We start from the raw sequence: 24,769 nt of genomic DNA, 5'->3' as shown, positions 1-24,769 counted from the left end.
GTGCCGGTATTTCATTTTTTATAATTGACTCCAGCATCTTCCCCACCACGGATGTCAGGCTAACTGGCCTATAATTCCCTGTTTTCTCTCTCCCTCCTTTCTTAAAAAGTGGGATAACATTAGCTACCCTCCAATCCACAGGAACTGATCCTGAATCTATAGAACATTGGAAAATTATCACCATGCATCCACGATTTCAAGAGCCACTCCCTTAAGTACCCTGGGATGCAGACCATCAGGCCCTGGGGATTTATCAGCCTTCAGTCCCATCAGTCTACCCAACACCATTTCCTGCCTAATGTGGATTTCCTTCAGTTCCTCCGTCACTCCAGATCCTCTGGCCAGTAGTATATCTGGAAGATTGTTTGTGTCCTCCTTAGTGAAGATGGATCCAAAGTACCTGTTCAACTCATCTGCCATTTCCTTGTTCCCCATAATAAATTCACCTTTTTCAGTCTTCAAGGGTCCAACTTTGGTCTTAAGTACTTTTTTCCTCTTCACATACCTAAAGAAGCTTTTACTATCCTGCTTTATATTCTTATTTGACTATCCTCCTATATATATTCCTTTATATAACTTGGACCTTGAAGTGCTGGGGCGGTGAAGGGTGATCTTATATAGGTGTATAAAATTATGAGAGGAATAGATCAGGTAGATGCACAGAGTCTCTTGCCCAGATTAGGTGAATCGAGGACATAGGTTGAAGGTGAAGGGGAAAAGATTTGATAGAAATCTGTGGGGTTACGTGTTCACACAAAGGGTGGTGGGTGTGTGGAACGAGCTGCCAGAGGAGGTAGTCGAGGCTGGGACTATCCCAATGTTTAAGAAACAGTTAAACAGGTACATGGTTAGGACAGGTTTGGAGGGATATGAACCAAATGCAAGCAGGGGTGGACTAGTGTAGCTGGGACATGTTGGCTGGTGTGGGCAAGTTGGGCCAAAGGGCCTGTTTCCATGCTCTATCACTCTAGGTAAATGATCAACAATGGACTCCGATATTCAATCTTTCAAAATAAAAAATAAATAAAACATTCCCTTACTCAGTTTATCCAATTTATGGTCAGTTCTTTTTGCGCCGATGATACTTTCATGCTGGAATTTGCAGGTTAATATCTTTCCAAGGTCTTCTCTCGCAGGGATGAACTTCAGAAGATCTGTGAAGCTATAACGACCATCGGGGCCCAAGGTGGGTTCATTTTCAGCTTTAGTTTCCTGCATTAGTTTGTTATCCATTTTCCAAGTAACTGTAATGTTCTTTGGGAAGAAGGAATGTATCCTGCAGGTTGAAACAGCAAATTCTTCTGCAATTGGGATTTCCGGCGCCAACTTAATGTCTTCACATTCTGGGATTGCTGAAGAGAAAGGGGAAGGAAAAAGCTGTGAAAGGTTCAGACATTCTGCAGGGATTTTTGTTCGAGTCATATAACACGGAAATAGGCCCATCAGTCAAGCTTGTCCACAACCAAGATGCCCCATCTCAGCTCATCCCATTTATAGACATTTGGCTTGTATCCCTTTAAACCTTTCCGATCCATGTATCTATCTGTTCAAGTCTTTAAAATGTTGTTATAGTACCCGTCTCAACTACCTCCTCTGGCACTCTTTCCACACACCCAATACCTTCTGATTGAAAACGTTTCCCCTCAGATTTCTACTAAATCTTGCCCCTTTCACTTTAAACCTATGCCACCAGTTTGTTGATTCCCCTATCCTATGTAAAAGACGCCTCTATAAGATCAGCCAACTTGTGCTCCAAAAAAAAGTTCTAACCTGCTCAAACTCTCCCTCTTGCTCAGGCCCTCAAGTCCCAGCAACATCCACATACATCTTCTCTTCACTCCTTGAAGCTTAGTGACATCCTTCCTATAGCAGGGTGACCAAAACTGAACAACTAAATGTTGCCTCGCCAACAACTTGTACAACTGTAACTTTCTATCCTCAATACCATGACAAATGAAGGCCAATGTACCAAAATCCTTCTTTATTACCCTATCTACCTTCGACACCACTTTCAGGGAACAACGCACCTGCACTCCCAGGTCCCTCTGTTCTACAACATTTCCCAGGGTCCTACCATTCATTGTAAGGTTCTGCCTTGGTTTGATTTACCAAATATGCAGCACCTGGCACTTTAGACTTTGGAGATACAGAGTGAAACCGGCTCTTCAGCCAACCGAGTCCATGCCGACCATCGATCGCCCCATACTCTACCACAATCCTCCACACGGGGCAATTTACAATTTACAAAAGCCAACTAACCTACACATCTGTAGGTCTTTGAAGTGTGGGAGACCAGAGCACCCAGAGAAAACCCACACAGTCATAAGGAGAACATACAAACTGTATTGATCTGCATTAAACTCCATTGGCTATTCCATAGCCCACTTGCACAGATGATCAAAAGCCAAATGTGATTTTTGATATTCATCTTCACTGTCCACGTTACCACCTACTTTGAAAGGGTAATTAAAAAGTGTTGATATTAAGCCAGAGTGGACATTGGTAGCACATTCACCTGAATTATTATCCTGATGCCTGGTCTAACCTGCATATAGATTTGGTAAAATACATTATTTGGTCTGCCCGAAACTTGTTGGTCTCCCAGCAGATGGCCACTGGCACATTCCAGACTGCAGGAGTACGTACGGAGGGGAAGAGCCTGCTCCTATTGTATCTTACAATCCATAATAGGAATAGAGAAATTCAGACTGTACCTTTTACGTCAAGTTTGACCTGACGTTGTGTATTTGAAGCCGTAGCTGGATGTTCAACTTCACAAACGTACACGGTTTCATGGTCTGCGAGAATCGTCGGTGTAAATTTTAGGAAACTGGTGACACTATAAGTATTGTCTTCATTGGCCAACTCATTTAGAGAGTGGGAATATTTAGGCAGATCCCAATCAGCAATAACATCTTCGCTTCCAAACACAGTTCTCACAATTTCTTTCAATCCCATGTTCTCGTTTGCTATGTTGGGTTTTTGGTACCAAGTGATGGCCAGTGGTCTTGGCTTAAATCCGTCAATAGGACAAGACAGAGCAATCATCTCTTCATGAATAATGTGAGGCGGAGCAATAATATTAGTCATCTTTGGTGCAACTGTTTTTATTTGAGAAAGGAAAAAGGAGAGAAGATTTCATGGTTTTAGAATTTACAGTGCATTGTATAAAACTTGCTGAGTTTATTTTGTCTAGTGCAGTTACATAGAAACATAGAAAATAGGTGCAGGAGTAGGCCATTCGGCGCTTCGAGCCTGCACCGCCATTCAATATGATCATGGCTGATCATCCAACTCAGTATCCTGTACCTGCCTTCTCTCCACACCCCTTGATCCCCTTAGCCACAAGGGCCACATCTAACTCCCTCTTAAATATAGCCAATGAACTGGCCTCAACTACCTTCTGTGGCAGAGAATTCCAAAGATATATGAAAGTCCTGACATCCCAGGAATCAGTCTGGTGAACCTTCTCTGCACTCCCTCTATGGCAAGAATGCCTTTCCTCAGATTTGGAGACCAAAACTGTACGCAATACTCCAGGTGTGGTCTCACCAAGACCCTGTACAACTGCAGTAGAACCTCCCTGCTCCTATACTCAAATCCAGTTGAGATGTAACTGCAATCCAGCCATTTTAACAGACCCACACACACTAGTAAGATTTACTGCATAGTATTTTGGATTATTTGTGAGATATAATTACAGAAAGGACGGTTAACTTAAAAGTATATATTTAAAACAGAGTAATTTTGGGCGGAACAGTGGTGTAGCTGGTAGAGCTGCTGTCTCATAGAGCCGGACATCCAGGTTCGATCCTGACCTCCGGTGCTGTCTGTGTGGAGTTTGCACATTCTCCCTATGACCGCGTGAGTTTCCTCCCACATCCCAAAGACGTGTGGGTTTGTAGGTTAATGCCCTCAGCGTGTAGGGAATAGGTGAGGAAGTGGAATAATGTGGAACAGGTGATCGATGTTTGGTGTGGACTTGGTGTGTAGAAGCGCCTGTTTCCATGCTGTATCTCTAAGCTAAACTACATTTTACCTGAGGTATTGATTTAGTAAGACGCTTTTATAAACAAATAAAGATAATTGTTTTCTTGACATCATTTAGTCTACTTTAGAAACACAACATGCGAACAGACCCTTCAATTAAAAAAACCCACAGCAAACATCGATCACCTGTTCACACTAGTTCTATGTCATCCCACTTTTTCAACCACTCCCTTAACACTAGGGGCAATTTACAGAGGCCAATTAACCTACAAACCCGCACGTCTTTGGAATATGGGATGAAACCGGAGCACCGGGAGAAAACCCAGCAGTCACAAGGAGAACGTGCAAACTCCACACAGACAACACCCCAGGTCAAACTCCGAGCCTCTGTCCCTGTGAGGCAGCAGCTCTACCTGCTGCACCGTGTGCTGCAGTGTATACTTACTTCCTTCAACATTCAATTGGATGGATTTAATAATAGGCTTTCCAAGAGTGCTGTGTAAAACGTGAAGAAAGAGGACAGTTCCGTCATCATTATCAATATCAGGGATGAATATAATTTTGCATTTTGCACTGGAGCGGCCATCATGTGTAACAGCTGTCATCTCAATGTGGAAAGACTCCTTTGCAGAGTCGCCGTTGCAAATAAGACTTTGCTGGTCAATAGCTTCAGGTGCTTGCGAGTGGCCAGGTGCAGAACTCCATTGGAAAATCTCACTTTTATTTCCTCCCTCTCTTTGTAGAAAACAACAAAGCGAAATGTCTGCAGGCTTATATCCTGAAATGTGACAAGTCAGAACAGTTTCTTCCAAATGTATAATGTGTGGTGGTTTGGCGATTTCAGACACTTTAGGAGGTACTAGAAAAATAAATGCATTTTGATGTTATTCTTCTTTTGGAAGAGGTTTATGTCACTTTAAAAGTATCAGAACAAATTCATCATTCATCTACATAAAACATCCACTGTAATAAATATGGATGTAAGAACACCTGGCGCAATATCTCATTACATTTTTGGTATCTCCACATTTATAAATAACATGAGAATCAGTAAGTAGATCAGAGACAAAAATAAGGCCAAGGATATGAAAAAATGAATCAAAATCAGAATGCAAGGACAAAAGAACTGGAAATGCAGAGGTGAAAAATGCTGGTGCACCTCAAGAACAAAGAAAGATCAGCCGATGAAAGTTAGACGTTAATAGAAATGAATGGATGTGGAGAGGATGCTTCCACAAGTGGGAGAGTCTAGGACCAGAGGGAACAGCCTCAGAATAAAAGGACGTACCTACCTTTAGAAAGGAATCACAAACCTATCAATTCTTTAAAACCTATCAATTTATTTGGCTTTAGAAATACCCAATGATTTGGCCTCCACAACTGCCTGTGGCAATTAATTCCACAGATTCACCCCCTTCTGGCTAAAGAAATTCTTTCTCATCTCCATTCTAAAGGAACGTCCTTTTACTCTGAGGCTGTGGCCTCTGGGCCTAGACTCTCCCAGTACTGGAACCATCCTCTCCACGTCCACTCTATCTATCTAACTAATGTTTTCCAGGAGATCAGCTAAAACTATCTGACAGTTCACATTCAGTCGAGTGAATAAATGCATGAAATATAGAACATTGAACAGAGTACAGCACAGGAACAGGCCCTTCAGCCCACAATGTTCATGCCAAACATAAATTAATCTGCTCTGCCTCCGCAGCATGTTCCAGGCAACCCCCAACACACCTCTGTGTAAAAAAAATAGTCGTCCATATCTCCATAAAACTTTGCCCCTCTCATCTTAAAGTTATGACCTCTGGTCTTTGACATTTCCACCCCAGGGATAAGATTCTGATTATCTATGCTTCGCATAATTTGATAATTTCTATCAGATCTTTCCTCAGCCTTTTCCTCACTCTAGAGAAAATAATCAAAGTTTAGAAACATAGAAAATAGGTGCAGGAGTAGGCCATTCGGCCCTTCGAGCCTGCACCATTCGCCATTCAATATGATCATGGCTGATCATCCAACTCAGTATCCTGTACCTGCCTTCTCGCCATACCTCCTGATCCCTTTAGCCACAAGGGCCACATCTAACTCACTCTTAAATATAGCCAAAGAACTGGCCTCAACTACCTTCTGTGGCAGAGAGTTCCAGAGATTCACCACTCAAGTTTGTCCAATCTTTCCCGTATTTAATACCCTCTAACCCAGGCAGCATTGTGGTAAACCTCTCCCCATGCCTCCACATCCTTCTTGTAAAGTAGCGAGCATAACTGCATGCACTACTCCAAATATGGCCTAACTAAAGTCCTAAAAAGCTGCCTCTTATACTCAATGTTGTGTCTGTTGGAGGCAGGCAGTCTAAACCATACCATATCAAACACAAAAAACGATCTTAGGCAAAACTGTTTTGAATGTTCAGGGAAGGAAACTTTACCTTTTTTTAAAATCTTTAGATACATTAAAAATCCTCCGATCATAAACAAGGAACACAGCAGTATACTACCAATAACACAGCCTGTTATTATTCCCCCTGGCACAACGACTTCTGGCTCTGTAAGAAAAAAAGTTTTAATAACAATTAGCAAAAAAACCTATATTCATTACACAAGACTATTTCCAAAACAACGACATAGGCAGCATAGTAGCACAGCGGTAGAGTTGCTGCCTCACAGTGCCAGAGATAAAGAAAAGCTTTTCAATGTACCTCAGTACAAATGACAATCAAGTAATCTAAACCTGGGTTCGATCCTGACTCCGGTTGCTAACTGTGCGGAGTATGTGACCTCGTGAGTTTCCTCCGGGTGATTCGGTTTCCTCCCACATGCCAAAGTCGTTCGGGATTGTGAGTTAATTGGATTCTGTAAATTCTCCCTTGTGTGCAGGATGCAAAACTGGGATAATAGAGAACGGCCTCCTACATGGCCAGAATGAGGACCATCTGTGGATGAGCAGCACCTCATATTTCGCCTGGGCAGTTTGCACCCCAACGGTATGAACATTAACTTCTCTGCTTTCAGGTAGTCTTTACTTTTTCCTCCCCTTCTCAGCTCTCCCTCTGCCCACTGGCTCCACCTCTTCCTTTCTTTTTCCCCTTCTCCCCCCCCCCCCCCCCCCTCACATCAAGTCAAGTCAAGTCAAGTCAAGTCAAGTTTATTTGTCACATACACATACGAGATGTGCAGTGAAATGAAAGTGGCAATGCTCGCGGAACAACAAAACATCCAAACAAATTATAAACACAATCATAACACGCATATTATTTTACATAATAAATAATAGAAGGAAAAACGTTCTGTACAGTTAGTCCCTGGTGAGAAAGGCGTTTACAGTCCGAATTGCCTCTGGGAAGAAACTCCTTCTCAACCTCTCCGTTCTCACCGCATGGCAACGGAGGCGTTTGCCTGACCGTAGCGGCTGGAACAGTCCGTTGCAGGGGTGGAAGAGGTCTCTCATGATTTTGTTTGCTCTGGAGTTGCACCTCCTGTTGTATAGTTCCTGCAGGAGGGTGAGTGAAGTTCCCATAGTGCGTTCGGCCGAACGCACTACTCTCTGCAGAGCCTTCTTGACCTTGGCAGAGCAATTCCCGAACCAGATGGTAATGTTCCCGGACAAGATGCTTTCCACCGCCGCTGCATAGAAGCACTGGAGGATCCTCGGAGACACTCTGAATTTCCTCAATTGCCTGAGGTGGTAAAGGCGCTGCCTTGCCTTACTCACCAGTGCTGAGGCGTGTGATGACCAGACATCAGTCTGAAGAAGGGTTTTGGCCCAAAATGTTGCCCATTTCCTTCGCTCCATAGATGCCGCCTCACCCGCTGAGTTTTGTCTAACAGAGAACTAATGTACATGGTTGACATGGACTCAGAGGGCCGAAGGGTCGGTTTCCACGCTGTATCTCTAAACTAAGCGAAACTAGTATTCCTTATTGGATCCGGGATATTTTGCTTCAGACAACACTCTCAAATGTATTTGATGAATTTGCTTTGTAACGCTGCTTCACAACTTGGTGTGTCTGGTCTCTATTGAGAATGAATGCCCGGCACAATTCATTTTTGTTCCAAAACGTCTAGATTTTGTGTTCCAAACTGCTCGCATTAAAATGCAAGACTTGAAGAGTCCCGATTTGAAATGTCACCTATCCATGTTTTCGAGAGATGTAGCCTGACCCAGTATACCAGTAGAGGAGCTTTGAATTTCAGGTTAATACCATAAGATTACAAAATCGGGGGACATAAGTAAGGGAAAGATTTAAAGGGAACCTGAGGGACAACTTTTTTCCATACAGGTGTATATGGAACGAGCTGCCAGAAGAGGTAGTTGAGGCAGGTGCAATAACTACATTTAAAAGACACTTGGACAGATACATGGATAAGAAAGGTTGAGAGGGCCATGGACTAAACGCGGGCAGGTGGGACTAGCTTAGATGAGGCATCTTGATCGGCATAGGCAAGTTTGGCCAGATTCCTTGCTGCAGATGTTGGTTTACATAAATAAATGCCTCCTGGTGTGCAGGGTTGTTTAAGAAAGAACTGTAGATGCAGGATGAATCGAAGGAAGACCAAAATGCTGGAGAAACTCAACAGGTGAGGCAGCATCGATGGAGCAAAGGAATAAGTGACGTTTCGGGTCGAGACCCTTCTTCAGACTGATCTAAATTGGGGGGGCAGGAAAAAGAAAGGAAGAGGTGGAGACAGTAAGTAGGCTGTGGGAGAGCTGGGAAGGGGAGAGAAAGATAGATAGATAGATAGATAGATAGATAGATAGATAGATAGAATCTTTATTTGCCACACGACCAGGGTTGGTGGTATGTGGGTTTGGTACATGATGGTACACTGCTTTAGTCACATTAACACTAATAACAACACAGATCACAGTAATAAAGTGCATCCATACCACATCACAAATCACAAATCTCACCAACAATACATAGAGCAAAAGAACAAACAAGAGACCATAGACAAGACATTGTATACATCAAAAGTCTTAGTATTGTCTGGTTATTGGAAGGAATGAAGTGTTCTTATTGCTGAGGGGAAGAAACTGTTTTTAAAGCAGGTGGATTTTGTAGCAAGTGACCCGAGGCGTCTCCCCGAAGGGAGAGACTGAAAAAGGTGGTTTGCTGGATGGGAGGGGTCCGAAATGATCTTTATTGCCCATTTTGAGGTACGTTGGAGATAAATGGAATGGATTGAGGGGAGGGGGGAGTTGATGATCCTGGAGGCCTTGGAGACAATGCGCTGTAATCTGTGCAGTGAGTGACTGTCAGTGTTTCCGTACCAGACTGTGATTGGGGAGGTGATGATGCTTTCAATGATGGATTGATAGAAACGGACCAGGAGGTGTTTGTGGACTCTGAACATTTTGAGCTGTCTGAAGAAGTATAGGCGTTGTTGTCCTATCTTGATGATATGGTCTGCGTTGGTGTGCCATTTTAGATTATTGCAGATATAAAACAAGGACTACCTGAAATTGGAGAAGTTAATGTTCATATCGCTGGGGTGTAAACTACCCAAGCAAAATATGAAGTGCTGCTCCTCCAATTTGAGGTGTGACTCACTCTGGCCATGGAGGAGGCTCAGGACAGAAAGGTCGGATTCGGAATGGGAGGGGAAGATGAAGTACTGAGCCACCGGGAGATCAGGTTGGTTAATACGAACCAAGCGGAGATGTTGGGCGAAGTGATTGCCAAACCTGCGCATGGTCTCACCGAAAAAGAGTAGTTGACACCTAGAGCAGCGGATGCAATAGATGAGGTTGGAGGAGGTGCAGGTGAACCTCTGCCTCACCTGGAAAGACTGCTTGGGTCCTTGGGTGGAGTCGCGGGGGGAGGTAAAGTGACAAGTGTGGCATTTCCTGCGGTTGCAAGGGAAAGTACCAGGGGAGCGGGTAGTTTGGGTGGGAAGGGACAAATTGACCAGGGAGTTACGTGGGGAGCCGTCTCTACGGAAAGCTGAAATGGGAGGAGATGGGAAGATTTGGCCTGTGGTGGGATCCCGTTGGAGGTGGCAAAAATGTTGGAGTATTATCTGTTGTTTGTGGCGGCTGATGGGGTGGAAGGTGAGGACAAGGGGGACTCTGTCCTTGTTACGAGTGGGGATGGGGAGTGAGAGTTGAGCTACGGGATATAGAGGAGACCCCGGTGAGAACCTCATCTCAATGTTTCATTCATTGCCACATACACCAATTGGTGTAGTGACCTTTCTGTCCTGGGCCTTCTCCATGGCCAGAGTGAGTCCCACCGTAAATTGGAGGAGCAGCACCTCATATTTTGAACATTGACTTCTCCAATTTCAGGTAGTCCTTGCTTTCTCCCGCCTTCATTCCCCTTCCCAGCTCTCTCACATCCCACTGTCTCTGCCTCTTCCTTTCTTCTTAACGCCCCCCCCCCCCCCCACCCACATCAGTTTGAAGAAGGGTCTCGACCCGAAACGTCACCTATTCCTTCACTCCATTGATGCTGCCTCACCTGCTGAGTTTCTCCAGCATTTCTGTCTACCTAGTGTGCAGGGAGTGGATAAGAAAGTGGGATAACATAAAACTAGTGTGAACAGGTAACCATATAACCATATAACAATTACAGCACGGAAACAGGCCATCTCGACCCTTCTAGTCCGTGCCGAATACATAATCTCCCCTAGTCCCATATACCTGCGCTCAGACCATAACCCTCCATTCCCTTCCCATCCATATAACTATCCAATTTATTTTTAAATGATAAAAACGAACCTGCCTCCACCACCTTCACTGGAAGCTCATTCCACACAGCTACCACTCTCTGAGTAAAGAAGTTCCCCCTCATGTTACCCCTAAACTTCAGTCCCTTAATTCTCATGTCATGTCCCCTTGTTTGAATCTTCCCTACTCTCAGTGGGAAAAGCTTTTCCACGTCAACTCTGTCTATCCCTCTCATCATTTTAAAAACCTCTATCAAGTCCCCCCTTAACCTTCTGCGCTCAAAGAATAAAGCCCTTACTTTTTCAACCTTTCTCTGTAACTTAGTTGCTGAAACCCAGGCAACATTCTAGTAAATCTCCTCTGTACTCCCTCTATTTTGTTGACATAGGTGATCGATGGTTGGCATGGATTTGGTGGGCCGAAGGGCCTGTTTCCATGCTGTATCTTTCAATCAGTTAGAATCTTGCCACACAGACAAATGCCCTTCAACCCAACTTGTCCATACTGTCCAAGATACCCATCTACTCCAGACTAACCTCCCCATATTTGGCCGATCAATAAGTCGGTGTGGATTCATTGGGCTGAAGGGCCTCTTTCCACATTACCTCTATAACTGAAATTAAACTTACCTCTGACAGTCAGATGGGTGGTCAACTCTGTGTCCTTACCAAGTGATCTATGTCTCACTATGCAGACATAAGTGTTACCATCGTCCTGGAGTGTTGGACGTAGCCTCATGTGGCTCGACACATTGTAGGTTCCATCCTCATTTTTAACAGGAGATCCTGTGCAAATGTGGTCTAGGATCTTCTGTTCTCCACTCTTTGATTTCTTGAGCCAGCTTATCTGAATGGCCAAGGGGTAAAACGCAGTACTGTCACATTTCACCGATTTCTCCGTCCCATTCTCAATTGTGATCGCAGTTGCGGATAAACTCATTTGTGGTTTAGCTGTGAAGATAATAATCAATGTTAGTCATACAGTGTGGAAACAGGCCCTTCAGCCCAATCTGCCCACACGAGCCAGCATGCCTAATAGTCATTTGATATTAGTCGACATTTTAAAATATCTTTTTAATCCGGAATGCAAAAGTCCCCGGGTGTTGTACCTCTTGTGAACAGGTTCACCCACTTAGAAGCTGTCGGGACAGATGACGTTATCACACCGAGCGGTGGACTGGCTTGCGAAGCAAAAAGGGCTGTTGAGCCAAAACCAAAGAGGCCTACGTCAGGCAACGCCATTGTAGTTGGAAACTCCATTGTGAGAGGTACAGACAGGGGTTTCTGCGGCAACAGACGGGATTCGAGGATGGTGTGCTGCCTTCCTGGTGCCAGGATCCAGGATGTCACGGACAGATTGCAGAAAATCCTCAAGGGCGAAGGTGAACATCCGCAAGTGGTAGTGCATGTCGGCACAAACGATGTCGGAAAGAAGGGGATGAATATTCTGCAGCGTGACTTTAGAGAGCTCGGAAAAATGCTAAAAAGCAGGACCTCCAGGGTTGTTATCTCCGGTTTGCTTCCAGTTCCTCGTGCTGGCGAGAGCAGGAACAGGGAGATACAGGACCTGAACGTGTGGCTGAGGAACTGGCCCACGGGGCAGGGATTTAGATTCTTAGATCACTGAGATCTGTTTTGGAGTAAGGGAGAACTGTACAAAAGGGACGGATTGCATCTTAACAGGTGGGCGACCAGCATTCCGGCAGGCAGGTTTGCCACTGCTACACGGGTGGCTTTAAACTGAATAAGGGGGGTGGGGTGTTGAATGGGATAGTCGAGGACGGAGTTAAAGGGAAAGGGAGCAGAGGGATGGTTAATGACCCCAGAATTAACGGGAAAGGAAGCTCACAAAGAGATAGGAGCCTATGGCCAAGTGTAATAGGGATCGATGTGAAAGGTGAGATGCGTAAGGAATTAAAAGTATTGTATATGAATATGTGAAGTATAAGAAGTAAAGTAGATGAGCTTGAGGCTCAGTTAGAGGTTGGTAGATATGACATTGTGGGGATTACTTTTTTTTTTTTTTTTTCATTTTATTTTTTTTACTGAGACGTGGCTGCAGGAGGATCGGGCCTGGGAACTTAATATTCAGGGTTATACATCCTATAGAAAGGACAGGCAGGTGGGCAGAGGAGGGGGGGGGGTAGCTCTGCTGGTGAGGGATGGAATTCAGTCCCTTGCGAGGGGTGACATAGGGATTGACGAGGTAGAGTCACTGTGGATTGAGTTGAGGAATTGTAAAGGCAAGAAGACACTAATTGGTGTGATCTACAGACCCCCAAATAGTAGCCTGGATGTAGGGTGTAAGTTGCAGCAGGAGTTAAAACTGGCATGTAACAAAGGTAATGCCACTGTGGTGATGGGGGATTTCAATATGCAGGTAGACTGGGAAAATTAGGTTGGTTCAGGACCCCAAGAAAGAGAGTTTGTAGAGTGCCTCCGAGATGGATTCTTAGAGCAGCTTGTAATCGAGCCAACCAGAGAAAAGGCAATTCTGGATTTAGTGTTGTCCAATGAACCAGATATGATAAGAGAACTCGAGGTAAAGGAACCGCTCGGAGGTAGTGATCATAATATGATTAGTTTTAATCTGCAATTTGAGAAGGAGAAGGTTAAATCGGAAGTGGCAGTGATGCAGGTGAACAAAGGGAACTATGAAGGCATGAGAGGGGAGCTAGCCAAGATAGACTGGAAAGGGATCCTAGCAGGAATTACGGTGGAACAGCAATGGCAGGAATTTCTGGGCATAATCCGGAAGACGCAGGATCATTTCATTCCAAAAACGAAGAAACTCTAAGGGAAGTAGGACAAGAGACGTTAGGGATTCTAAGGGAATGGCTGACAAGAGACGTTAGGGATAGAATAAAACTAAAAGGAAATATGTATAACACAGCAAAGAGTAGCCGGAAGCCAGAGGATTGGGAAACTTTCATAGGACAACAGAAGGAAACAAAACGGGCTGAAAAGATGAAGTATGAAGGGAAGCTGGCCAGGAATATAAAGGACAGTAAAAGCTTCTTTAGATATGTTAAGGGGAAAAGAGTAGCAAAAGTCAAATGTGGGTCCCTTGAAGGCAGACACGGGTGAAATTATTATGGGCAACAAGGAAATGGCAGAAGAGTTGAATAGGTACTTTGGATCTGTCTTCACTAAGGAAGACACAAACAATCTCCCAGATGTATTAACCGACAGAAGTTTAGGGGTAACATGAGGGGGAACTTCTTTACTCAGAGAGTGGTAGCGGTGTGGAATGAGCTTCCAGTGGAAGTGGCGGCGGCAGGTTCGTTGGTATCATTTAAAAATAAATTGGATAGGCATATGGATGAGAAGGGAATGGAGGGTTATGGTACGAGTGCGGGCAGGTGGGACTAAGGGAAAAAAAGTTGTTCGGCACGGACTTGTAGGGCCGAGATGGCCTGTTTCCGTGCTGTAATTGTTATATGGTTATATGGTTATATGTACTGGAGGACGGAGGATCTAAGAGGGTAGAGGAACTGAAAGAAATGTTCATTAGGCGAGAAATAGTATTTGATAGGCGAATGGGACTGAAGGATGATAAATCCCCTGGACCTGATGGCCTGTATCCCAGGTTCCTCAGGGAGGTGACTCTAGAAATAGTGGACGCATTGGTGATCATTTTCCAATGTTCAATAGATTCAGGATCAGTTCCTGTGGATTGGAGGATAGCTAATGTTATCCCACTTTTCAAGAAAGGAGCGAGAGAGAAAATGGGGAATTACAGACCAGTTAGCCTGACTTCGATGGTGGGAAAGATGCTGGAGTCAATTATTAAAGAGGTAATAATGGGGCATTTGGATAGCAGTAAAAGGATTAGCCCAAGTCAACATGGATTTATAAAAGGGAAATCATGCTTGACTAATCTTCTGGAATTTTCTGAGGATGTGACAAGTAAAATGGATGAAGGGGTGCCAGTGGATGTAGTGTACTAGGCTTTCAGAAAGCCTTTGATAAGGTCCCGCACAGGAGACTGGTGACTAAAATTAGAGCACATGGTATTGGGGGAAGGGGTGCCGGGGGTAGGGTGTTGACATGGATAGAAAATTGGTTGGCAGACCGGAAGCAAAGAGTAGGAGTGAACGGGTCCTTTTCAGAAAAGCAGGCAGTGGCGAGTGGAGTGCCGCAAGGCTCGGTGTTGGGGCCGCAACTATTTACCATATATATTAATGATTTGGAAGAGGGAATTAGGAGCAACACAAGCAAGTTTGCGGATGACACAAAGCTGGGTGGCAGTGTGAACTGTCAAGAGGATGTTAGGAGGTTGCAGGATGACCTGGGCAGGTTGAGTGAGTGGGCAGATGCAGTATAATATAGATAAATGTGAGGTTATCCACTTTGGCAGCAAAAACAAGGGGGCAGATTATTATCTCAATGGGGTTAGGTTAGGTAAGGGGGAGGTACAGCTAGACCTGGGTGTCCTTGTACACCGGTCACTGAAAGTTGGCTTACAGGTACAGCAGGTGGTGAAGAAGGCTAATGGAATGTTGGCCTTCATAACAAGAGGATTTTAGTATAGGAGTAAAGAGGTTATTCTGCAGTTGTATAGGGCTCTGGTGAGACCACATCTGGAGTATTATGTACGGTTTTGGTCTCCTAATTTGAGGAAGGACATCATTGTGATTGAAGCAGTGCAGCGTAGGTTCATGAGATTGATCCCTGGGATGGCGAGACTGTCATATGAGGAAAGATTGAAAAGACTAGGCTTGTATTCACATGGAGTTTAGAAGGATGAGGGGTGTTCTTATAGAAACATATAAAATTATAAAAGGACTGGACAAGCTAGATGCAGGAAAAATGTTCCCACTGTTGGGCGAGTCCAGAAGCAGGGGCCAGTCGTGGAATAAAGGGGAGGTCATTTAAGACCGAGGTGAGAAAAAATGTTTTCACCCAGAGAGTTGTGAATTTATGGAATTCCCTGCCACAGTGGAGGCCAAGTCACTGGATGGATTTAAGAGAGAGCTAGAGCTCTAGGGGCTAGTGGAGTCAAGGGATATGGGGAGAAGGCAGGCACGGGTTATTGATAGGAGATGACCATGATCACCATGACCATGACCACGATCACAATGAATTGCAAGCTCGAAGGGCCGAATGGCCTCCTCTTGCACCTATTTTCTATGTTTCTAATCCAAAACAAGTAATGAGTGCACAAAAAGAAACGTTTAGTTTAGGTTCGAGATGCACCTTCGGCCCATCGAGTCTGCGCTGACCATCAATCACCCCGTACATTAATTCTATCTTACACACTAGCGGCAATTTACAGAAGTCCACACGGTGACAGGGAAAATGTACAGACTCCATACAGATAGCACCCGTAGTCAGGATGGAACTTGAGTCACTGGCACTGGAAGGCAGCAAATCTATCACTGTGCCACCCACAGTCTTTCCCCACAATCAACTAGAATGCTGATGTATAGAACTGTAGGTGGGCTGGTTCACAAAAAGACACCAATTGTTGGATTAAAAGTGGGTCAGGCAGCATCCCTGGAGAACATGGACAGGTGATGTTTCGAGTCGGAACACATGGGTTACTCCAGCATTTTATGTCCTTTTCCGGGTAGAAAGTTGATGTATTAGGTGGTATTAGCTACAAGGAGAAGTTGGACAGACTTGCATTGTTTTCTCTGGAATGTTGGGGGAGGTTGTGTAGACACATGGTGGAGATGTGTTGGGTATTTTTATTTTTAGTTTACAGGTGTATAGCTACACAGCTTGCAATTACATATATATAACGATTGAGTGAATAATCTTTTGTGATCCGTTTCAAAGAGTAGATTGTCAGAATGTTTAATCCCTGGGTGAAAATGTCAAAGACATATAAACAGAGGACAAATTCATTAGACTTCAGGCTTTAGAGATACGGAGTGCAAACAGGCACTTTAGACCACCGAGTCCATGCCAACCAGCAATCACCCCGTACACTAGCACTATCCTACACAGTAGGGACAATTTAATAATTTTACCAACGCCAATTAACCTACAAACCTGCACATGTTTAGAGGGTGGGAGGAACCTGGAGCAAACCAATTACAGGGAAAACGTACAAACTCCACACTGACGAGGTCAGGATCGAACCGGTGTCTCTGGAATGTGAGATAGCAGATCTACTGTGCATGCCTGAAATATTTATTAATTGTTTTTACCTGAAACAATCATTGTAGATTTGCCGCTTCCCTGGTCCGGGCTGATGAAGACTACGCAGGTATAATCTCCTTCTTCATCAAATTGAACAAGTGGCAGGAAGAGAGAGGCAATTCCCTTCTTTAACTCATCATCAAAAATCGCAGCATCTTTTCTGTAAGGTGTATGCGTTCCTGCGCTGAATTTATACACTTCCTCCTTGGGGGCCCCCAACCTTGTAAGGTACCAGATGACACCCACATTTTGAAGGTCGATCTCACTGGTTTTGTAACCAGACACTCGGCATTCAAGAAGGGCATCTTTATTCACAAAGACTTCCACCGTTTTTGAATTCATTGACACAACCAGATCTCCTCCTTCTGCAATCATAGAGAAACAAGTTGCCCGTCTACAAACAAATCGCCAAACAAAAAGTAGGAAACAAATGTTTAGAGAATTTTGCCCCGGTGGTGCAGTGTGAAAATTTAGTTTAGAGATAGAGTGGAAACAGCCCCTTTGGCCCATCGAGTCCATGCCAACCAGCGATACACGAGCACTATCCTGGTGAATCTGTGGGATTCTTTGCCACAGAGGGCTGTGGAGGCAGTCAGTGGATATAGTTAAGGCTGCGATAGATAGATTTTTGATTAGGACGGGTGTCAGAGGTTATGGGGAGAAGGCAGGAGAATCGGGTTAGGAGGGAGATAGATCAGCCATGACTGAATGTTGGAGTAGACTTGATGGGCCAAATGGCCTAATTCTACTCCCATCACTTATGTTCTTATGACCCTACACACTAGGGACAATTTATAAGTTTACATAAACTGGAGCACCCGGGGAAAAACCCACGCAGTTACGGGGAAAACGTGCAAACTACGTACACAGCACTTGAAAATGTATCATGAATTCGTATTCACTTTAGCAAAATAATCCCAATAATCTGAAGAAGGGTCTCGACCCAAAATGTCACCTATTCCTTCGCTCCATAGATGTTGAGTTTCTCCAGCATTCTTATCTACCCCAGATTTTTGTTGATAAACATTGTCCTTCAGGTTCCTATTAAATCTTTCTCCCCTCACCTTAAACCTATATGGTTCTTGATTCCCCTACCCCGAGCAAGAGTGTATATTTATCTATTCCCCTCGTGATAGTATACACCTCTATAAGATCACCCCTCAGCCTCCTGCCCTCCAAGGAATAGTCCCAGCCTGCCCAACCTCTCCCCAGAGCTCAGGCCCTGCCAAAATCCTGCTGAATCCTCTCTGCACCTTTTTCAGATTTATGGCAATAAACTGTAAAGAGTGCAGAGAACATTTAGTATCAATGCAACTTGTCACTGGTAGGTGTGAGATTGAGTGTACATTGGTGGGAAACTGTGTAGTGGTGTGAGATTGAGTGTGCATTGGTGTTTGATTGTGTGTACATATGTGTGAGTGTGTGTACATCGGTGAGAGTAAATGGGCATTGGTGAAAGCGTGTATGTTGGTGTGAGATTGAGTGTACATAAGTGTGAGAGTGAGCGTACACTGGTGTGGGTGTACACTGGAGTGAGTGTGAGCGTACACTGGTGTGGAAGTGAGTGTACACTGGAGTGAGTGTGAGTGTACATTGGAGTGAGTGTGAGTGTGCACTGGAGTGAGTATACACTGGAGTGAGTGCGAGTGTACACTGGTGTGAGTGTGAGTGTACACTGTTGTGGAAGTGAGTGTACACTGGAGTGAGTGTGAGTGTACACTGTTGTGAGTGTGAGTGTACACTGGAGTGAGTGTGAGTGTACACTGTTGTGGAAGTGAGTGTACACTGGAGTGAGTGTGAGTGTACACTGGTGTGAGTGTACACTGGTGTGAGTGTACACTGGTGTGGAGGTGAGTGTACACTGGAGTGAGTGTGAGTGTACACTGGAGTGAGTGTGAGTGTACACTGGAGTGAGTGTGAGTGTACACTGGTGTGGAAGTGAGTGTACACTGGTGTGGAAGTGAGTGTACACTGGAGTGAGTGTGAGTGTACACTGGTGTGGTACACTGTGTGGAAGTGAGTGTACACTGGTGTGGAAGTGAGTGTACACTGGTGTGGAAGTGAGTGTACACTGGAGTGAGTGTGAGTGTACACTGGTGTGGAAGTGAGTGTACACTGGTGTGGAAGTGAGTGTACACTGGAGTGAGTGTGAGTGTACACTGGAGTGAGTGTGAGTGTACACTGGTGTGGAAGTGAGTGTACACTGGTGTGGAAGTGAGTGTACACTGGTGTGGAAGTGAGTGTACACTGGAGTGAGTGTGAGTGTACACTGGTGTGGAAGTGAGTGTACACTGGAGTGAGTGCGAGTGTACACTGGAGTGAGTGTGAGTGTACACTGGAGTGAGTGTGAGTGTACACTGGTGTGAGTGTGCATTCCTTGGTGAGGGGGAGTCGGGATGCGGCGGCAGTGTCGCCCTTGCCTCTGGTTGTGAGAGAGGTAGCGTCCCAGCTCCGCCTTACCTGCTGCCCCGAGCAGGGCGAGCATAGCGATGAGTCCCGGGAACAGGGCCGGCCACAAGTCGCCACTGCACGGCATGGCCGCCTCGCTTCGCCCCGACACCGCTCTGGTGCCCCGACACCCGCCGCCCTGAGCCCCGACACCCTGGTGCCCAGCACCCTGAGCCCCGACACCCGCCGCCCCGACACCCTGGTGCCCCGACACCGCCCAAACCTCCGCGCTCTTTACTTTCACTTTCACTTGAAAGTCTCGCTCGTTCGTACATTGACTCTGCGCTGGCGTGGCAGGCGGGCGGGGAGAGCTCGTCTGTGTCCGCACCGGCTCCACAGGCGATGGGCAACCGCGTTCACACATACACTGTTCTGTCCGACACAGAGTGACGCACACACACAGCTCTCCCGGGCAGAGACACACACACTGGTGCACACTCTGCCTCCCAGCTTTGTGTCATCCGCAAATGAAGATGCTTAATAGCACATAGGCCAGTCCAGCAAAGGGAAACGTGCTGGAGTAACGAGGTGGGTCAGGCAACAACTGTGGAGGGGATTGGTTTTATTGTGAAAACAAACTGTATCTATAATAAATAAATATATAAAATAAATACATAGAGTACAGACTCGAGCTGGGCGTCGCCGGCCCTGTAGGGAGATGCCGGCGCGGTGCCGGGTCGAAGTCTTCAGTGTTGAATCGTAACCCCGAGGATGAGGTCGGAGCCTCGGACAACCTGGCCGTGGATGGAGCTCCAGGTCGGGCTGTGGATGGAGCTCCAGGGGAGACTAGTACTTCTCGCTCCAGGGAGCGAAATACCAAGGGATAAGTACTTTTTGTAACATTGTCGGTGTCTTTGTGGTGACTCTTTTCTTTACTTTTTATGCAAAAACAAAGATTTTCACTGTACCTAGCTGGGTACAAGTGAATAAAGTATCCTCGTCATCAACAAACAGGGTGCTGGAGTAACTGGGGTCAGGCAGCATCTGTTGTGGGAATGTGTTTTATGTCAAAATTAAACTTTAGTCATGATAAAATATGTATATAAAACTCTTAATTGAACAGTACTGCAAAACACAAAGCACTGGAGTGCATCAGGAATCATCTATGGAGGGGATTTTTAATTTCAAAGATTTTATTTATAATAATACATATAATTCTTAATAGAGAACACAACACAAGAACACAAAGAAACACAAAGTGCAAGGGAAACTCAACGTGTCATGCAGCATCTGTTGAGGGAATGGAGAGACAACATTTTGAGTTGGGAGTATAAGAAGGAACTGCAGATGCTGGAAAATCGAAGGTACACAAAAAAGCTGGAGAAACTCAGCATTTTGAGTTGGGACCCTTCTTCAGACTTTAATCAAATGTCACCAGTGCCAGTTTCTTGCAGACAGTCCCACCTCTCCAGACAACCAAAGAAACAGCAAGGACCAACATCTGGAAAGATGAATGGAACCAGCTCAACACACGAGCCCACGACTGGATGGAGAGAGGAATCGCTCCGACTGAATGCCTCGCCAGCGGGCACGACCTCCCATGGCCAACCTGGAAGACCCTCAACAGATTACGAGTGGAGCAGGGGAGGTGCAAAGCACTTATGAAAGCATGGAACTACCAGGCAGAAGACACATGCAGCTGTGGAGCAGTACAGACAATGTCCCACCTACTGGAGTGTGACGATGTCCCCCAGTGCAGCCCCCAGGACCTGGCTGGGCTGAACCGACCCGACCAGCTGTGACCTGCACCAGATACTGGCAGAACGACATCTGAGATTGCAACAGACTCGAAGAAGAAGAAGACCAGTGCATTCCCTCCACAGATGCTGACTGACCTGCTGAGTGGCCCCAGCACTTTGTGTTTTGTTCAAGATTCCAGCATCTGCAGTTCCTTGTGTCTCCATAGAGGAACAGGCCCTTCGGCCCACAGTGTCCGCACCTAACATGACCCTTCTTTGGACTGAGTGGAGATGGTGTGGGGGGCGGGGGGTGGGGCAGAAAAGGGTGGGAAATAGCGGTAGGGACAAGACTGAATTTGGCAAGTGACAGGTAGATACAGGTGAGGAAGGTGATGATAGGCATTTGCAGGTGAGGTTAGGGGGTGATTGGTGTAAAGGTGAGGTTTGGGGGTGATTGGTGTACAGCTGAGGTCACAATCACAATAATACTTTATTAACCATATAACCATATAACAATTACAGCACGGAAACAGGCCATCTCGGCCCTACAAGTCCATGCCGAACAAATTTTGTTTCCCCTTAGTCCCACCTGCCTGCACTCGTACCATAACCCTCCATTCCCTTCTCATCCATATGCCTATCCAATTTATTTTTAAATGATACCAATGAACCTGCCTCCACCACTTCCACTGGGAGCTCATTCCACACCGCCACCACTCTCTGCGTAAAGAAGTTCCCCCTCATATTACCCCTAAACTTCTGTCCCTTAATTCTGAAGTCATGTCCTCTTGTTTGAATCTTCCCTATTCTCAAAGGGAAAAGCTTGTCCACATCAACTCTGTCTATCCCTCTCATCATTTTAAAGACCTCTATCAGGTCCCCCCTTAACCTTCTGCGCTCCAGAGAATAAAGACCTAACTTATTCAACCTATCTCTGTAACTTAGTTGTTGAAACCCAGGCAACATTCTAGTAAATCTCCTCTGTACTCTCTCTATTTTGTTGACATCCTTCCTATAATTTGGCGACCAAAATTGTACACCATACTCCAGATTTGGTCTCACCAATGCCTTGTACAATTTTAACATTACATCCCAGCTTCTATACTTTATTAGCCAAGTATGTTTTGCAACATACGAGGAATTTTGTTTGCCAAGTCAGTCATACAAATACAAAGCAACGGAACACACAAAATACATTTTAACATAAACATCCACCACGGTGACTCCTCTACTTTCCTTACTGTGATGGAAGGCGTTAAAAAGTTCAAATCTCTCTCTTCTTTGCTCTCCGTGGTCGGTGTCCTTGAGCCCTCCGTTGACGGGATTATCTTGACTCCCGTAGCTGGTGGTATTTTGGCCCTCTACACGGGGCGATGAGCTCCTGCATCGGGGGGGATGTCAGCTCCCCCGCGCCGGGCGATCGAACACCGTGTTGGGGATGGTCGAGCCTCTGCGTCGTTGGAGCTCCCGACTAGCCTCTCCCGTGGTTGGAGCCATCCCAGGCAAAAGATCGGCTCCGATGTTAAGTCCATGCCCCGCTGTGGGGCTCAAAGTCAATCCAAGGAGTTCTCCAGCTCCATTGATGATCGGCTGCGGAGCGACCAGAGATGCAACCCGGAAAAAAATTGCATCTCCGGCAAGGTAAGAAACTGAAAAAAAAGTTTCCCCCAACCCCCTCCCCCCACATAAAACAAACCGGAGAACATTTACACACACTTTTAACACATACTAAAAAATTTAAAAAAGACAAAAAAATGGACAGACTGTTGGCGGGGCTGCCAATCTTTCGGCACCCCTGGTGATTTGTGTATAGGTGAGGTTAGGGGTGATTTGTGTACAGCTGAGGGGCTGCACCATTAACAGACTGGCTCAGAACAATGCCTATCGTCAATGGTTATACGGTTCCCTAAACCCTTCCAATGCATAAAAGGAGTAGAATCGTAAATATCACAACAACTTCCCTTCAGTTCCCTTCTTGCATTGTGTCCTGCACTCTCCCACCTCCCTCCCTCATTCCCACACTCTTTCCTATCAGCTCTCAGTCACTCTGTCTTTCTCTCCCCCTCCACATCCCTGTCTCCCCCTCTCCCACATCTTTATCTCTTCGCACCTCCCTCCCCTCCCCACCACATGCCTTGATGCCACACAGTAATACTGCGGCGATTTCAGTGAGGACGGTAAATTTAAAGGACGACAGGAAATGCAGATGCCACAATCTTGAGCAAAACACAAATTACTGGAGGAACTCAGAGGGTCAGCGTAGAGGGAAATGGGCAAGCGATGTTTCAGGGTTGCAGAGCGGGAACTGGGGCTAAGTAAGCGAACCATATTAATTCCCCTTCCTATATCCATGCTGTTGTGGGCCTTACCAGGCTTTGTTTCCACCCCAAGGTTTCAGTCAGGACCCTTCTTCAGTCTAAAATCTCCACACAGACAGCATCTGATATCAGGACAGAATCAGTCAGATTCTACAATTAGTCTGAAGAAGGGTCCTAACCCAAAATGTCACCTATCCATGTTCTCCAGAGATGCTGCCTGAGCCGTTGAGTCACTTCAGCACTTTGTGTCACTTTTTCATATTACACATAGGTTTAAGGTGAGAGGGGAAAGATTTAATAGGATCCTATGGGATAATTTTTTTACTCAAAGTGTGGTGGGTGTAAGGAGTAAGCTGCCGGTGGGGGTAGTTTAGGCAGTTACTATCACAATGTTTCAGAAACATTTAGACAGGTACATGGATAGGAAACATAGAAACATAGAAATTAGGTGCAGGAGTAGGCCATTCGGCCCTTCGAGCCTGCACCGCCATTCAATATGATCATGGCTGATCATCCAACTCAGTATCCCGTACCTGCCTTCTCTCTCCATACCCCCTGATCCCCTTAGCCACAAGGGCCACATCTAACTCCCTCTTAAATATAGCCAATGAACTGGCCTCTACCCTCTGTGGCAGAGTTCCAGAGATTCACCACTCTCTGTGTGAAAAAAGTTCTTCTCATCTCGGTTTTAAAGGATTTGCCCCTTATCCTTAAGCTGTGACCCCTTGTCCTGGATTGTCTCAATCTTCTAAATTCTAGAGAGTATAAACCAAGCCTATCCAGTCTTTCTTCATAACACAGTCCTGACATCCCAGGAATCAGTCTGGTGAACCGTCTCTGCACTCCCTCTATGGCAATAATGTCCTTCCTCAGATTTGGAGACCAAAACTGTACGCAATACTCCAGGTGTGGTCTCACCAAGACCCTCAACTGCATAGAACCTCCCTGCTCCTATACTCAATCCTTTTGCAATGAAAGCTAACATTTCGCTTTCTTTAACCTGCATGACCTACACTGGTGTACCATGACACCCAGGTCTCGCTGCTCCCCCCTTTTCCCACGGCACTTCTGCTGTTTTTGACCAAAATGGATAACTCATTCCACATTATACCACTGCCAAACATTTGCCCACTCACCCCAGCCTATCCAAGTCACCTTGCGGTCTCCTAGCATCCTCCTCACAGCTAACACTGCCCCCCAGCTTAGTGTCATCCGCAAACTTGGAGATATTGCCTTCAATTCCCTCATCCAGATCATTAATATATATTGTAAATAGCTGGGGTCCCAGTACTGAGCCTTGGGGTACCCCACTAGTCACTGCCGGCCATTGTGAAAAGGACCCGTTTACTCCTACTCTTTGCTAGGATAGGATAGGTTTAGAGAAATAAGGGCCATATTCATGCAGATGGTACAAGTTTCGATGGGGTATATTGGTTGGTGTGGATGTGGACACGTTGAGTCAATGGGCTTGTTTCCACGCTATATGACTGTTGATGGAAGTTATATTTTAGCTAAA

At 45.6% G+C, this 24,769-nt stretch overlaps 1 protein-coding gene across 1 annotated transcript in view; it reads right to left on the bottom strand.

Moving 5' to 3' along the window:
* LOC129705982 (uncharacterized) overlaps window positions 1-24,769 on the bottom strand; it is a 39,639-nt gene that overhangs the window by 11,810 nt on the left and 3,060 nt on the right. Inside the window, exons 2-8 of the mRNA XM_055649957.1 lie at window positions 19,269-19,587; window positions 16,817-17,173; window positions 11,289-11,609; window positions 6,419-6,535; window positions 4,436-4,849; window positions 2,715-3,101; window positions 1,041-1,352 (exon numbers count right to left, since the gene is read on the bottom strand). Coding sequence (XP_055505932.1) covers window positions 1,041-1,352; window positions 2,715-3,101; window positions 4,436-4,849; window positions 6,419-6,535; window positions 11,289-11,609; window positions 16,817-17,173; window positions 19,269-19,587 — 2,227 coding nt within the window. The remainder of the gene's footprint in view (window positions 1-1,040; window positions 1,353-2,714; window positions 3,102-4,435; window positions 4,850-6,418; window positions 6,536-11,288; window positions 11,610-16,816; window positions 17,174-19,268; window positions 19,588-24,769) is intronic.

The sequence above is a fragment of the Leucoraja erinacea genome, chromosome 18 (assembly GCF_028641065.1).
Source record: "Leucoraja erinacea ecotype New England chromosome 18, Leri_hhj_1, whole genome shotgun sequence".
Lineage (NCBI taxonomy): Eukaryota > Metazoa > Chordata > Chondrichthyes > Rajiformes > Rajidae > Leucoraja > Leucoraja erinaceus.
This window is presented reverse-complemented; position numbering and strand designations above follow the sequence as displayed.